Source organism: Notolepis coatsorum (assembly GCF_963971535.1).
Source record: "Notolepis coatsorum genome assembly, chromosome: 1".
In the NCBI taxonomy this organism is placed as follows: domain Eukaryota; kingdom Metazoa; phylum Chordata; class Actinopteri; order Aulopiformes; family Paralepididae; genus Notolepis; species Notolepis coatsorum.
This window is the reverse complement of record NC_140165.1, coordinates 131742649-131757890: the sequence shown is the minus strand read 5'-3', so window position 1 is coordinate 131757890 and position 15242 is coordinate 131742649. Positions and strand designations below refer to the sequence as shown.

The 15242-nt window shown below is 42.3% G+C and overlaps 1 protein-coding gene across 1 annotated transcript in view; it reads left to right on the top strand.

Annotated features, from left to right (window-relative positions):
* LOC311222770 (melanopsin-A-like) overlaps positions 1-15037 on the top strand; it is a gene marked incomplete at both ends in the record, with an annotated part of 32129 nt that extends 17092 nt beyond the window's left edge. The window contains 6 exons of the mRNA XM_084307397.1: positions 1052-1213; positions 4072-4179; positions 8114-8288; positions 8573-8716; positions 13672-13719; positions 14594-15037. Of these exons, the coding sequence (XP_084163523.1) occupies positions 1052-1213; positions 4072-4179; positions 8114-8288; positions 8573-8716; positions 13672-13719; positions 14594-15037 (1081 nt within the window). The remainder of the gene's footprint in view (positions 1-1051; positions 1214-4071; positions 4180-8113; positions 8289-8572; positions 8717-13671; positions 13720-14593) is intronic.
* Between the last annotated feature and the right edge of the window lie 205 nt (positions 15038-15242).

Genomic DNA, 15242 nt, shown 5'->3' with positions numbered 1-15242 from the left:
AGATAGAAAAAAAAAACTCACTACACCTTCAATCTCCAACCTCTCCAATCTCTCCAATCTCACTCCCAGCATGCACTGAGAGAGAGAGAGAGAGAGAGAGAGAGAGAGAGAGAGAGAGAGAGAGAGAGAGAGAGAGAGACTCCAGCTCACTGCCGCGGAGAGAATTACATTTGTTTTTCTTGCAGTTTTATTAAAAGTCACTCCTCATCTCCAGTAGTAAAAAAAAATGCAACATTATCGCCACCCACCTGTTCTGATGGTCTGCCCAATTCTCAAAATCTGCATGTCACAGAAGTAGTCCCCGCAGCAGGTTGCTTCGCCTTCTTTGTAAAATCAAAATTGGTTAGAAGGCTTACTTCTTTGATATTCCGTTTAACTTTCGACATTATCCTGGATGCGTCTATTTGTGCCTGCAGAGTGCAGACTGTAGTGCAGCGCCGCCACGCTCCGAATGGTAAACGCAAGAATAGCATGCATGTTGCATGCGTATTACGAGTAGGGTATATCTGCAGTGCCGCCCGCAACCCCATAGATTTATGCTATTGTCTATTACGGTGAATTTGTGCGCAAATCATTAATAGCCTAATTTTATTATTATACGCGATGATGACGATACAGAAAATTACAGAAAAATTTGAAATGCATGGCAAAAATAGCATTTATTGTCAGTATTTTAGAGACCCCCCAAAAATTCACAAATCATGTTTTCAGGGGAGCTGATGTCTGATCTAAGGGAGCCATGGCTGCCCGAGCTCCCCCATGATTCGCACCCTGGAGAAGGTTAACCTTTCACTACCACACTACAGACGGTTAACCTTCTCTGTATTGTCGCCGTGAAAGGGTTAACCCTTTGTCGTGTGGTAGTGAAAGGGTTAATGCGCATGGGTTCCTCCTCTCGAGGACAGATGTTGGGGAAACCTGGGGCCATAGGATCCACAGGCGGCCACACTAACCAGCTGAGCTAAAGGGTCAGACCTGCTGGTTGACTGTGACCAACTCGTTAGTATAGTTTACATTATTACGGACCCTGTTTGATCTTCCTCCCCCACAGGGATCTGGAGCGGATGGGGACCCAGGCGAGGAGATCTAATCTGATCCAACAGAAGTCCATCAGGAGTGAGTGGAAACTGGCCAAGGTTGCCTTTGTTGTCATCGTGGTATATGTCCTCTCCTGGTCTCCGTATGCCTGCGTCACACTTATTTCCTGGGCAGGGTAAGGGCCACGTATTGTTTCACCACCTACTCTGTTGTATTCAGTGACTGATTGTTTATTCATTCTTACTATTTTTCTTGTGCCATAAAGTTCTCAGATAACTAACAGACAATAATGATCAGTTCAGTCAGGAACACTCTGTAATGCGTATAACTGCGTAATAATTACATGTTAAGCAATGAAAATAATAAAAAAGCAAATATTTATGCCCTGCAGAAGCTAACCGCAGTAACTACGCAAATCATGAAACTGAGGAAAATGGCTTTAAAGTTGTTTGACTATTCTGCCAAATGTGTTGTTGGTAGTATTACACTGATTGAACATGTATCAATTAAGTAATATTTAAGCATAAAAAACCACAACCCAAAATTGTACCCATGACCCCCAAAATGCAGATACTTCACTCTACCTTTGGATTTCCTTTAAATAGCTATACAGGTAATGTAGCCTAGGGTAATCTTAGCTAGCTAAAACAGATATTGAGAAGTAAAATTTCACTTTTAACTCTGTTACCAAAAAATATATAGTTACTGCGGCTAGCCCTGCAGAGAGCGCAAAAACAATACCCCCCCCCCCCTCAATGGAGACATTGAGAGCAGAGCGACCACATCCGACCACATCCAACCACATCCTTAGTGACTGACTACATCCATCCTCAGTGATACTGAGACAATACAGTAAGCCAACACAGTGAGCATTTCAATGATGAGATAGACCGATGGAGATAGACCAATGAAGGGAGTTTTTTTAGCGTGGCTTGAAAGCAGTGGCGCAGCCGTGCACTGAATAGTGAGCATAGCAGCATAATAGCTTAAATGGGCCGCCTTGTCTTTGGAGTTTTAGCCCTGTTGAATATGATTGATCTGCATTTCTGATCAGCTCTGAACAGGGCACCACTGCACTTCCGTGTTACATTGAGCTCATGGGAGGAGAGAGTGCGGGGAGAAAATAAATGCATGTGGATGAGAGCCTTGACATTAAGCGGTTGTAGCTACGGCTGTGGGGGGGGGGGGGTGCCGAGAGACCCATCCCAAGTAGATCTGCACTTTCTCGGCCAAGCTATAGTCACTTTTCCGCACCTGCTCCTGAACTCTGCATGCGCAGATTGCCCACAGAGTCTCTCTGGATTGTCCAGAGATCTAGGTTTATCAATCTGCGCGTGCAGAGTTCAAGAGTAAGTACGGAAAAGTGACTATAGCTTGGCAGAGAAGGTGCCGATCGACTTGGGATTGGTCTCTCCGTGTTCAGGAGACTCAGGTGTATGAAGGTATGTTGGATCATGTCTCCCGCACCCCCACAGCCGTAGCTACAACCACTTAATGTCAAAGCTCTCATCCACATTAATTCATTTTCTCCCCCGGCTCCCTCCCTCTCCCATGATTTCAGAATACCGGAAGTGTTGCTGTGGTCTATAAGAGGAAACATGGCATTAACACCTGCAGGGTTAGAGGTTCAAGTCCTGCAGGAGCAGCCCAGCATGCATGCACTCAATTTACAACGTATGAAAGCATCTACGAAATGAAGTAGGAAAATATGTTATATATTGCATCTAACATATAACATCCCTGGGTGAATTACTTAGAGTGCAGCAGCTGCCCTTTTGTCCCTTTTTCTGCTAATCCTATACCTGCCACAGAACAACGGTTCTCGAACCACATCCTCTCCTCCTCAGAAAAACAATCCATGTTATATAACCTCTTAAATACATCTGCAGGAGGAAGGTAGGAACACACGCGCACACACACACACACACACTTATGCGTGCGCACATTGTCCTACTGACATGCACGCAAATAAAGAAGCATCAAGCACATCACACACATGGAGGTAGACACAGTTACACATGCACACACACACATGCACACACACACACACACACACACACACACACACACACACACACACACACACACACACACACACACACACACACACACACACACACACACACACACACACGAAACCCTCCCTGTAAGATGACAAGACAAGATAAGATGTTCCTTTATTAATCCCCTTGGGGAAATCCAGGGATCATAGCAGCACAGGTGGGGGGAGGGGAGATACGGGCTAATAGAAAATACAATAGAATTATATGAGAATACAAAATATAAGAATAAAAGATAAAGAACAAGATAAAACATGAATACAAATTTGTATATAATAATACAAGTGAGGTTCTGGTCAGTCGGACATTATCTATAATCTATCAATAATAATAACAACAACACAGTGTGCGTATGTACAGCTCCCCTGGTATCATATACAGATTAGGGATGTCCGATATTATCGGCCGACCGATATTATCGGCCGATATCGGCAGTAAAATGTGATATCAGAAAATATCGGTATCGGTTAAAAAAAATTAAAAACAATAACAATATTTGTTATATATATATCCAGTGAAATGATTAGTTACCTGAAATTATTCCGTTTTTGGGGGGGGGGAAACCCTGCATATATCGGTATCGGTTGATATCGGTTGATATCGGTATCGGAAATTAAGAGTTGGACAATATCGGAATATCAGTATCGGTAAAAAAGCCAATATCGAGCATCCCTAATACAGATTAGTATAGTATTAGTAGCTATCCTAAACCAAACCCATGTACAAATATATATAGCTAACAACTGTGTGGCAGCTGGCATCATTCTTAATTAATCCGTGGCCATTATGCCCCTCGATGATGCTTCACATTAAAGACAGAGGGATTCATTCTGACTTCAAAAAGCCTTTGTTGTCAGGCTCCAGATACAAAGCAATGGAAAGACAATCAGACAGACCCAAGTAAACCAAAATAAATCTGTCTTGACGTCTGTGTTTCACGTTGCTTGTTCTACTTCTGTTGTGTCTCCTCCAGGCACGCCAACGTGTTGTCACCCTACTCCAAGGCCGTCCCTGCCGTCATAGCCAAAGCCTCCGCCATCTACAATCCTTTTATCTATGCCATCATACACACCAAATACAGGTACTGCACACACCTCTGTTTAGAGTACCTCACAGCAATGTCTGTCTGTCTGTCTGTCTGTCTGTCTGTCTGTCTGTCTGTCTGTCTGTCTGTCTGTCTGTCTGTCTGTCTGTCTGCCTGCCTGCCTGCCTGCCTGCCTGCCTGCCTGCCTGTCTGCCTGCCTGCCTGCCTGCCTGCCTGCCTGCCTGTCTGTCTGCCTGTCTGTCTGTCTGTCTGTCTGTCTGTCTGTCTGTCTGTCTGTCTGTCTGTCTGTCTGTCTGTCTGTCTGTCTGCCTGTCTGTCTGTCTGTCTGTCTGTCTGTCTGTCTGTCTGTCTGTCTGTCTGTCTGTCTGTCTGTCTGTCTGTCACTCGCTCGCTCGCTCGCTTGTGTCCGGGTGTTCAGTTGTCATTGTAAGTGTCATAAGTTGTAGCCCTATTTTCAGAAATTTCGCCTAAAGGTACATGCCTAAGTAAATGGAAGATTGCTCCACTTCTACAAGGCCAATTGGCATGTTCTTGGTATCTAGGAACATCTAGGGACCTGGGGGTATGTATTTCCAGTGTCAGGAATATTGTGTCTGTTACTAGGCTTGAGTAAATTGTAATGAAAAAAAGGAGATTATAAATGATGATATTTTTTTGCATCTGTGCCGGTGAATAACACCATGTTACAATTGTAACAAAGAGATTTCGCTCCATGAGCTCATTCACCACCTTATTGAGATCAAGTGTACAAAAGATCTAAGCAAATGAATAAAGGGAAGATGATTAAATAGAAGGATTTGTAGATACAGTAATAAATGATAATCGATTTTAATTATAAATTCATATTTGACCTTGAACTTGACCTTGACCTTATTATGGCCAAATCATACATATATGGATAGGGAAAAGGCTCCTCTTTCCAATGGCAGTGTTAAATCTGGATTTAGTTTTTTACGATAAAAGAGATATAATTAGCATTTTTCCGATAAATTCTTATTTTCGGTAAATCTTACAAAACATTGATAAAAATGAAAATATACACTTTGACTGCTGTTTTGATAGGGTTGTGGTCTTTACTCATAGCAAAAAAAAACATTACTCTTAACATCCAAGGGCCCACATGTGGGCCCTCATGAGGACAATTCGCGACGCGCCACTTTGCCGACCTCTAGCGGCTCGGTGTGCATTTCTTTTAATACAATATATAGATGGAATTAAAGCCCTAATTGCTCTTTCCGGTGACAAAATCGGCTCAGCGGTTCTCGAGTTACATGCCAATATGTGAGGCGTGCGCCAAAGTACACATTACCACCCCCAACCTCCGGGGGCTCTAGCTCCGTCAATCTTTTGGCGATCTCAAAAATGTGAGTTGTAGCAAATGAGTGTGGCTTTCCAATGATACCCCATGATATGATAATTGGGGATCTAATACGGTCTCTATTGATCGATTTATGATAAATAAAAGCAGGGTCCCCCAATTGGGGGACCTTACGGCTTAACAGGTTAATTGAAACCTCACAAATATTTAATGAATGAATAGAGGACTCCCACCAGGCAGGAACGTGCAGAGACATTTTGGGAGGCAGGTCAATCAAAATGAAAGGGCACACCAGGAATGTTTTCTTTTGGCCATGCTGTCTGGTGCATTACTTCATAATCATCAGCCTCTCTTTATCTCTCCCTTGCTGTCCTTTGCAACTTGTCTTGCAGAGTTGAACCCTCAATGTCTAAATTATAGTCAAAAGCATGACATACCGTAAGTGGAGACAACAGGCCACATTATGAGTTATTAAAGTAATCAATAACTTATAGGTTGAGCAATAGAGGAGTCGGCACCACAGGAACAGGCACACTTACAATTTCATCAATAAATAAATTGCCAAGCAATAGAAAAGTCGGTACTCCAACAAGAAGCACACTTACATATTTTTTATTTATCAAGATGAATAGGTTACCCAACAGCAGGTGCACTTACAAGCCTGAACACTCACAACACTAACACTTCACAAACACTGTCATGTATCACGGTGGATGCAGTCTATGAAGAAATACAGTATGCAATATAAATGTCATCATGGCAGATCAAAAGGTAGCCAAGCTTAAAGGGGAACTATTTTACTATTTCTTTCACTATTTGGGCACTTTTACACAATTCCTGTGAGTCTATGGAACACCTCTTTTTATTCATTGTTTTGTATTTCTAATCAAGTACTCAAAAACAGCATTTTTCTACCTCAAGATCTCGAGCCGTTTTGAGGCTGGGCTCCAACCACTGTGTGGCTTGGTGCCTGAGTTGCCACATTATTATGCAGCGGAGTCTCTCTGACATCACAGATCAGCACATTTTCAGATGACTCAGTTCAGTGAGGGTGAATATTGTGAGATGAGAATTGGAAGAATGCGCCAATATGAGAATTAGAGACATAGATCCTATTAATATAAGTCCATATAGCTAGGAAACAATGCTAAACACTGAAAAAGGCCATTTATAAGATAGTTCCCCTTTAAAGCTTACAGATGGGGGCATTTTTTTCCCCCAGTATTTGCAGACACATGGCCAGGAAATGTTTCCTTAGTTTCTGTAGGTTTTGCAGTACACTGTAAAAAACTAAATACATTTAATTAAATGTTTTAAAGTGAATACATGTTTTTTTTGCAGCTTGCACAAGGCATAAATAAGCACACCCCTCTTATTTGAGTGGGGAGGTGTTACGATTCTGGTTCTTGACTACGGTCGGGAACCACCCACCTTCTCTGTCATCTGTCACTTGATTGCTGTCACTTGTTTTTCCCTGTCATTTAGTGCTGTCACTTAGGGGTTGGCTTCTGATTGGCTGTCACGGGGGTGTGTGTGGAATGTTGGTATTTGGTGGCTATGTAACATTCCTTTCCTTGTCATTCGTCAGGTCTTTGTCAGGTCTTCACTATAGGCGTTCGGAGATAACGCGGCCGGTTCCAGTTCTGGACCACCACTAAGCTCCATTATCTATTCTCTCTTTCCCTTGCCTTGGCATAGTATCCTAGTATTACTCTTTGTGTTCTTTACTATTAAAGTCGAACCTGTTCAAGAGTATACCTTCTCCGTCTCTGTGATTGCCTACAACAATTGGAACTCACCTACCTCCATCCTGACAGGGAGGTCAAGCAGTTGTTTTGTAATGTTCATATCATCATCAATAGAGGCCTTGGACAGAATGTTATTGTGGTTATTTTTCATCCAGGATGGCTGTCCTTTTGTGCAAAAGACAATGGTTGCCATATTTTATTTTATTTTATTAGACATTTAAAAAAATACAAGATTCCATTTGTTGATTCATGAGCGATATATTACCAAATACATACTAAATATCATGCTTTTCTAGAGTTCTACCTACAGTACTCTACCACTGCACAGAAACTAGGCATTTTCTTTTTAAAGTCAGCCATCCTGGAAGAAAGAGAACTACACAGACATTCAGTGCAAGGCTTCAATTCCTCGCAAAGAAATAAGCACCTGAGCTGTGTTGGATATATTAGTGCTTTCATCGCAGGCTATAGGGGGAAATAACTTAATCTGCCTCCCTGCTACTCACTTGTCTGTTGAAGTCTGAGGACATGTCTTTGATTCTCTGTGGCTGTGCCATAGTGTTGTGAGCCAGGCAAACATTTGCAAACTTGTATCTGTCTTGCTCGATAAGTAACGTTAGTGGACCAACCACAGTTGATTGACTAGTTGATTTCAAAACTTAGTTTAGTAATTGGTTTAGTTCATCAATGGACACAGTAGAGTATTGACTTCACCCTTTTCATCAAATAAGGAGGAAGGGATGGAGGGGTCATGGAGAGAGAGAGGAGCAAGGAAGATCACAATCAAGGAATGAAATCAGAGGGCAATGTGACAGAGATAACACCAGAGACAGTTGCATATTTATCCCGTTGCAGTCTAAGAACCGAATATCTAATATGTGTTTCTCCACCCCTCCTCCAACAGGACCACCCTGGCAGAGAAGGTTCCCTGCTTGCGCTTTCTGTCAGCCACCCGTCGGAAGGAGCCCATCTCCTCCTGTGACTCTTCCTTCAGGGACTCCATCATCAGTAGACAGTCCACAGTGCCCAGGACACACCACATCATCACCACCACCTCCTCCGTCACCTCTACTGATGTGGTAAAAATAACCATGTTTTTACACCTTGACACAGAAAACGAATATTAGATACCATCAAACTTCTAATGACCTGGTGGTTTACCTATTATTGTTGTTGTGGTTGTTGTGGTTGTTGTGGTTGTGGTGGTTGTGGTTGTGATTGTTGTTTTTAATAATAATATATATTCCATTCTGCTTCAGTTTTCTGACTATGCAACTCTATTATACCCTGATCTGTTCTATTCTATTCTTCTCTTCGATCCTACCATACTTTACTCTACCCTACTATACCCTGCTGTCCCCAGGTGTTGAGCGATGTCGAGATGGAGCCGGTGGAGACGAGGTCAGGTGACTCTTTCAGAAGCCTGTCATCCTACAGTCAGTCCAGAGACAAGGTGTGTAAGAATCATCTTCATCAGGAGAAGAGCAGGAGCCACCCAGCAGACAGGGTGAGAACAGACCTCTCAAGCCCTTGTCACACACATATCCCTTTTACACCGGCCAGGCTCCGTGCTGGAGCCGGTTCCTGAACGTAATCTTGCACCGGCCGGCGCGTTCAGACCGGGATTAATTGGTTCAGAACGTGATAAATCGGTGCTCAGCTGGCACAGAAAAATAGTTGGTTTTTTCCTCGCGAACCGTGACGTCTACAGTGGGCGTGTCATATTCTAGGCTGTGTGAAGACGAGTGAACGGGGGAAAGTAGCGAGTCGGCATTGCACTCAACAGGAAGCAATTTGAGACTGCTCTCAAAACAAGATTAGATTTAAATGTATTGTTATGATACAGCACAAGTAAAATACACCATCCAACCAGAGTGGATAAAGAAATGCTCCAGAAATGCGCGGAGAAAGGCTTAGCGAGCCTCAACGCGCGAGCGCACACACAAAAGCACACACGCCCACACACGCACTGTATACGTTTGAAATTAATCGTTCCAGCAAAGTAGGCTTCTATTATTCGAATTACTGTTTTAATGGGTATCATAGTATTAAGTCCTACTGTAGAACATGACATATTAGCATGACATCTGATTTATTAATGCCAATACAAAAAATTAGGGACAAACGCAATTGGCACAAGTGTAAATGGTGGATTAGTCACAGGATTGGCATTAATAAATCAGATGTCATGATTATGTCATATTCTACAGTAGGACTCGACTTAATACTATGATACCCATTAAAACAGTAATTCGAATAATAGAAGTCTACTTTGCTGGAACGATTCATTTCAAACATATACAGTGCGTGTGTGCTTTTGTGTGTGCGCTCGCGCGTTGAGGCTCGCTCTCCACGCATTATTTCTACCTCCGCCTGGGTAACGCCCCCGTTGATGACGGAGACGGTGGAATGTTGGTTCTGCTTAAATTGGTGTAAACGCGGGGTGGTTCGCCAGAGAGCACCAAGGTTCAGAGGGTTCAGAACGGAGCTGGAGCTTGAACCGGAGCCCGGGTGGGGAAGCCAGGAAAAAAACAATAAGCAAGCATTCACACTACCTTTAGAAAGCCAGCATTTCGCCGGCATGCCCCCTTTCACACACAAATCACATCCTGCTTTGGTTGCTAAGTAGCAAAAAAGAAGCATGCGAGAAACGCACCATACAGTAATTGCAGCACCTACGGGTGGCTGCAATTAGAAACTGGCCACGGTAAATGTCAAAAATATTTGTTTTACTAGACTTCACTCAGGTGTATTATTGATACTCTCATTGATACTATGTTTGTTTCTGACTCAAAGTGTGTGTGTGGGGGTGGTGAGAGAGATGAGGAAGGGGCAAGAGAGAAAGAGAGCTGGGAGTGTGTGTGTGTGAGAGAGAGAGAGAGAGAGAGAGAGAGAGAGAGAGAGAGAGAGAGAGAGAGAGAGAGAGAGAGAGAGAGAGAGAGAGAGAGAGAGAGAGAGAGAGAGGGGGGGGGGGTGGGGGTGTGAGTCCTCAGCCCTTGTGTGGGTGAATGTAACAAGTTCCTAACGTTTTCTTTCCCCTATTATTTCATGCACACTTTATTCATTGTTTTAAATTATTATTTTCTTTAAATTTATTTTGTGCATCACTCTGTTTTGAATTTGATGCAAATTTGCAATGCATGAGGGTCATCCTTTTGTGTTAAATGGCTGCATAAAGCAAGCATTTGTTGACTCTCATGTTGATAAGAGTATTAAAACTTGACAAAGTGTGTGTTTAAGGTAGATTTAGAACAGATAAAAAATATGCGATTAATTTGTGATTAATCGCGAGTTAACTATGGACAATCATGCGATTAATCAGATTAAATATTTTAATCGATTGACAGCCTTAATTTTTTTATTATCTCTTTTTCTTACACAGTACCGTATATTTGTCTTGTATGTCATAAATGTCTTGATGAATTGAAAATGGAGGACCCTTATGTCAACAAGACGAAAGTATTTTTCTGGTCTGCATCCTCTTAGCAGTTGTTTGTATTGAGCTGTAGGCTACTGTATTGTACCCATTCGGCAATCTGTTAATACAGTTTTCAATCAAACAATCACAGCTGTTACAGATAGTGTAGAACTTGACTATATTACGTTTCAGTTAGCTTATTGCTACTTTTTTTTGCTGTTCAAGAGTGGTTTTAGACAATTGAAAATTCATTCCAGGGCAGGATATCCCTGTAGAATTATGCCTAACGCACAAAACACATCAGGCACGGGCACAAGGCATGAGGCGGGCGGGCGATCAACGCTTCACTTTCGCTCCCATGTTAAGTTAACAGGCGTTGCTGTTCACGCCGGCCACATGCGGGCGGGCGACTCGCGGGTGGGAAGCTAATTTAATTGCTTTGGTTGGATTCAGAGGTGTGCGCATTTTCACAGAAATACACTCAATAGAATCTGCATTATTACCACATATATAGATGTTGTTCAACCAGCTAATGTGTCTGTATCTTTCCCAATACAAATAAACCATACTATACTTTTTCAGGAGTAGGCCTACAGCAGTGATGGGCAAGCTACTTGGAAAATGTAGTAAGCTACACTACAAGTTACTCTCGATTAAATATAGCTCAACTACAATGGAAGCTATCCCCAGAGAAATGTAGCAAGCTACACTACAAGAACATGGCAAAAATAGATAACTACATCGGCACAAATTTTTTTTTATTATTTTTTTTTTTACTTTATGATCAAGTTTTCACCAAACAAATAGGCAGGCAAAAAAAAGGTTCAGTTTGATTGTTTATTAGAAAACTGAAACAAGCCCTCGGTCTGGCTTGTGCCTTGTGTCATCCTTTTAACATGAACTTGTATTATGTACAAAATGTTAATAAAGTATGAGGAAAGAACTGTGGAAACGTAATAAATAAAAGGCAGTGAAACAATAATCAAATAAACACCAAAATATATACTCTCTCTATTGGAATGAGAGACTTTTCAGCACAGGATAAACTGCCCACTTTATCAACCAAAAACACACTTCTTCAATATCTGAATTTTAACTAATAATAACTGTCTTACTGCATTTTACTATTATGCTACCATGTCTATACTACCACCAACTATGCTAATATGTCTATACTACTACAGTATGTACTCAGAGTAACACTCAAGCTCGACACTGCTAGACAAACAATACTTGGCTGCTAGATATGTACCACTCCTGCTGACTTGTTGTACACAATTTGTAAGTTTCTTTGAATGAAAGCGTCAGCTAAATGACCAAATGTATTTAAATATGTAACTCACAAAACATTCCATGGCCCCAAAATCATGTGGGGACCCCCCCTGGGGGTCCTGACCGACCCACAGGTTGAGAACCACTGCTCTAGGTGATCTTTTCCCTCTTAGTGTATTTATGTTAGTTTGTTTTTTCTTTTCTCCACCCCCATAATATTGTTCATTTTCTGCCTACAGTGAAACATGATAGCAGCTATCTGTTAGTTAAAGCTGTTGACAAAAATTGCACTGACTTGTGTGCTGTTTGGGAACAGTTGACAATGTTTATGTACTGTAAAGCTTTTCATCAGCTCACCTGAATATGTGTTCTCAAGTTAGTGCTGGATGTGTGGGAAGTTGAGAGCAGCTTCGTTTTTGGCTGACACAATAAACACCTAAACACATATGTTTTAGGCGTTTTTTCAGTCAAACTCATACATTTTTCCAGATAGGGCCATGGAGAGGCATTGTTGTTATTGACATCATCTTCATCAATGCCATCAGCCCTGGAAACATCGAATCCCTCTGCCATTTCGCGCGGACTGGTTCATTCATTCATTCAGTGGTCTGTGTTTTGATTTTCACTTCCTGATTTGCGGAGCTGGAGTGGCATGTCCTGCCCTATCCTGCCTCTGATTGGCCTACCCGTAATGTTTTGGCCTAACCTTACCCAAGTTCAAGTTTCAAGTTTCTTTAATAGTTGTCATACAGAAGTACAGAATACTTTTATACAAAATGCTTCTTACTGTTACGCTCCAGAGACTGTGCAAGACAAGATAAGTATGAAATAAAATAACATAGTAAAATTAGAAGTAAAAAAAATGAGGTCACAGTGTTCAGTTTAGACATATGTACAATGTTCGATGCAGAATAGACGTAGTTACCATACAATATACAATACTGTGCAGTGTACTAATATACAATACTATATAGTGCAAGGCAGAAATGGAGAAATGGGACGAGGTGCAATTTAGGTACAATTCACAGTAGGTGTACGAGTTGTAGTGCAAATCCTTTATCAATAAATATAAAGTGTAAGTGTGTTTGTGTGATCTAAAGTGTGGAGAGTGGGTGCTGCAGTGTGTTGTTTGTTTGAGTGAGTGTGTGCGTGTGGGTGTGTGTGCTGTGTGCATTTGATGGTTGTTGCATAGTGATTATTGTTCGTTTAGCAGCCTGATGGCCTGGGGATAGAAGCTTCTTCTGAGTCGTCATACTCATATCTAAACCAACCAACCAATCATAGTGGGTTTTCTCCAGGGAGTTTTTTTTTCTCACAAATCTTTATTTAGTCTGTTTCTCCGGATAGTAGCGTGTAGCGTTTTGCTCACGCTACGTCACTACTTGATTCTAAAAATAGCTGCACTACAGAGAACGCTACTTGGTTCAAAAGTAGCGACGCTACCATCACGCTACTGAGAAATGTAGTTAAGCTATGTAGTGTCGCTACTTGTAGCTAGCTACTGCCCATCACTGGCCTACAGTCACTGATTTCATAATAGAACACTGGAACTGGAAATCTTAAAAAAATCTTCAAACGGGGACTGACTTCGCATATAGACTAGGCATTTACAGCTGTTCCAATGTAAATGTGCCTTGCTCCGTTCTGAAGTCGGACTCGGTGTGGATCGCCACATACGCTGTTCTTGCACAAAACCCGCGAGTGCTTGCACCCGCGCCTGGTGGGTTTCAAGCGTAATGATACCTCATTTTCTCTGTCTTTCTAAAAAGCAGGCTGGGAAGGACAAGTCCGAGACAGTCAAGACCTACGCAACAGACAGGGTAAGGACCATGTGCTTTTACATTGATGTGGATCTGGTGACGTGTGAAATCTGGTGTAAAAAGTACCCAGAAATGATACTTAAGGGAAAGTATGGGTAGCGTCTCAAAATCGTACTCAGTATCTGGCTAAAAACACACTTGAGTAAAAGTCAAACCGTTTCTACTTTTACTTAAGTACAAAAAAGTAAAAGTAAAAACTTTTTTTTTATTCCGGGGCAATGAAATGTTCCGTTTCATCCTCTTCATCACTCGTACTATCGTTTGTGGCTATCTTCTGTAGCTCGTCACTCTGACTGTCTATTCTTCTGATAGCAGGTGTTTAATCAAAGATACCCCGCTTTAAAAGTATGTTTTTTTTCTCTGGAATGTAATTGAGTAAAAGTACAAGTATATAAACCTAATAATACTTGAATAAAGTACAAATCCCCAAAAACAGTACTTGAGTATTGTAACAAAGTACAATTACTCAAGTACTTTACACCCCTGCAATTGACCATAATCACACTGTGGCCATTTTGCTCTTATGGGATTCCTTTACTGAGCATGACGTTAGAGCAAAGAAGCCAGCGTGTGAAAATAACGAAAACGGTTGATTATAAAGAGAGGAGAGGGGGGATTGTGTGATATTCATTATTGCGGTGGGCCTTATAAGTAAAGATGATGATGAGTATATGCTATCATAATTTATGTGTGTGTGTGTGTGTGTGTGTGTGTGTGTGTGTGTGTGTGTGTGTGTGTGTGTGTGTGTGTGTGTGTGTGTGTGTGTGTGTGTGTGTGTGTGTGTGTGTGTGTGTGTGTGTGTGTGTGTGTGTGTGTGTGTGTGTGTGTGTGTCTGTGTGTCTGTGTGTCTGTGTGTCTGTGTGCGGTGAGCCAGCATCCATCTGCCTTAATAAGGGGTTCAGCGAGCGCCTGTGATCACGAACTGGTCTCCCGCTCCGTCGCCTTGGCTACCGTTCCCCTCTTGGTCTTCTCCACAAGACGGAGCCAGAGTCTCGAGCCGACCGACGGGACCGCGGCTGAGGAGCAAGCGGGCAGTGGTGGTCCCGGTGACGGTCCCGGGCTGAGGAACTTCAAGAGCGACTCTGCGGACTCACCGCGTTTAATGGAGATTCAGTCCACTCCGCATGGGTCTCCGCTAAACATCCCGCGCATCATTGTCATCAGTCCCACATCTGAGAACAGCCTCATCCGTCATGAGAGTCTCTACGTAGAGACGAAGACTGGGGTGTTCACTAAAGAAACAGCAGGGAATAATACTCAGGTGGACCTGAACCACTCCTCCCAATTATTGGAGACGGTCGACGGCTTGCACTCTTGACCACTTTCTTACTCAAACCTCATTACTCCTACAACGAGCTTGGTTATCCTCTTTTCTTTTCATTCTTCAATGTTTCTGATGTTTTTTTTGTTTGTTTCTGGAGTACGGTAGGTAGGCTCATGCCTATGCTCCCATTTGAAGACCCTGAGATAGTCTTGGACTGCAACTTTCTATGGACCTGTCCAGCAGGGTTGAACCAGCCACG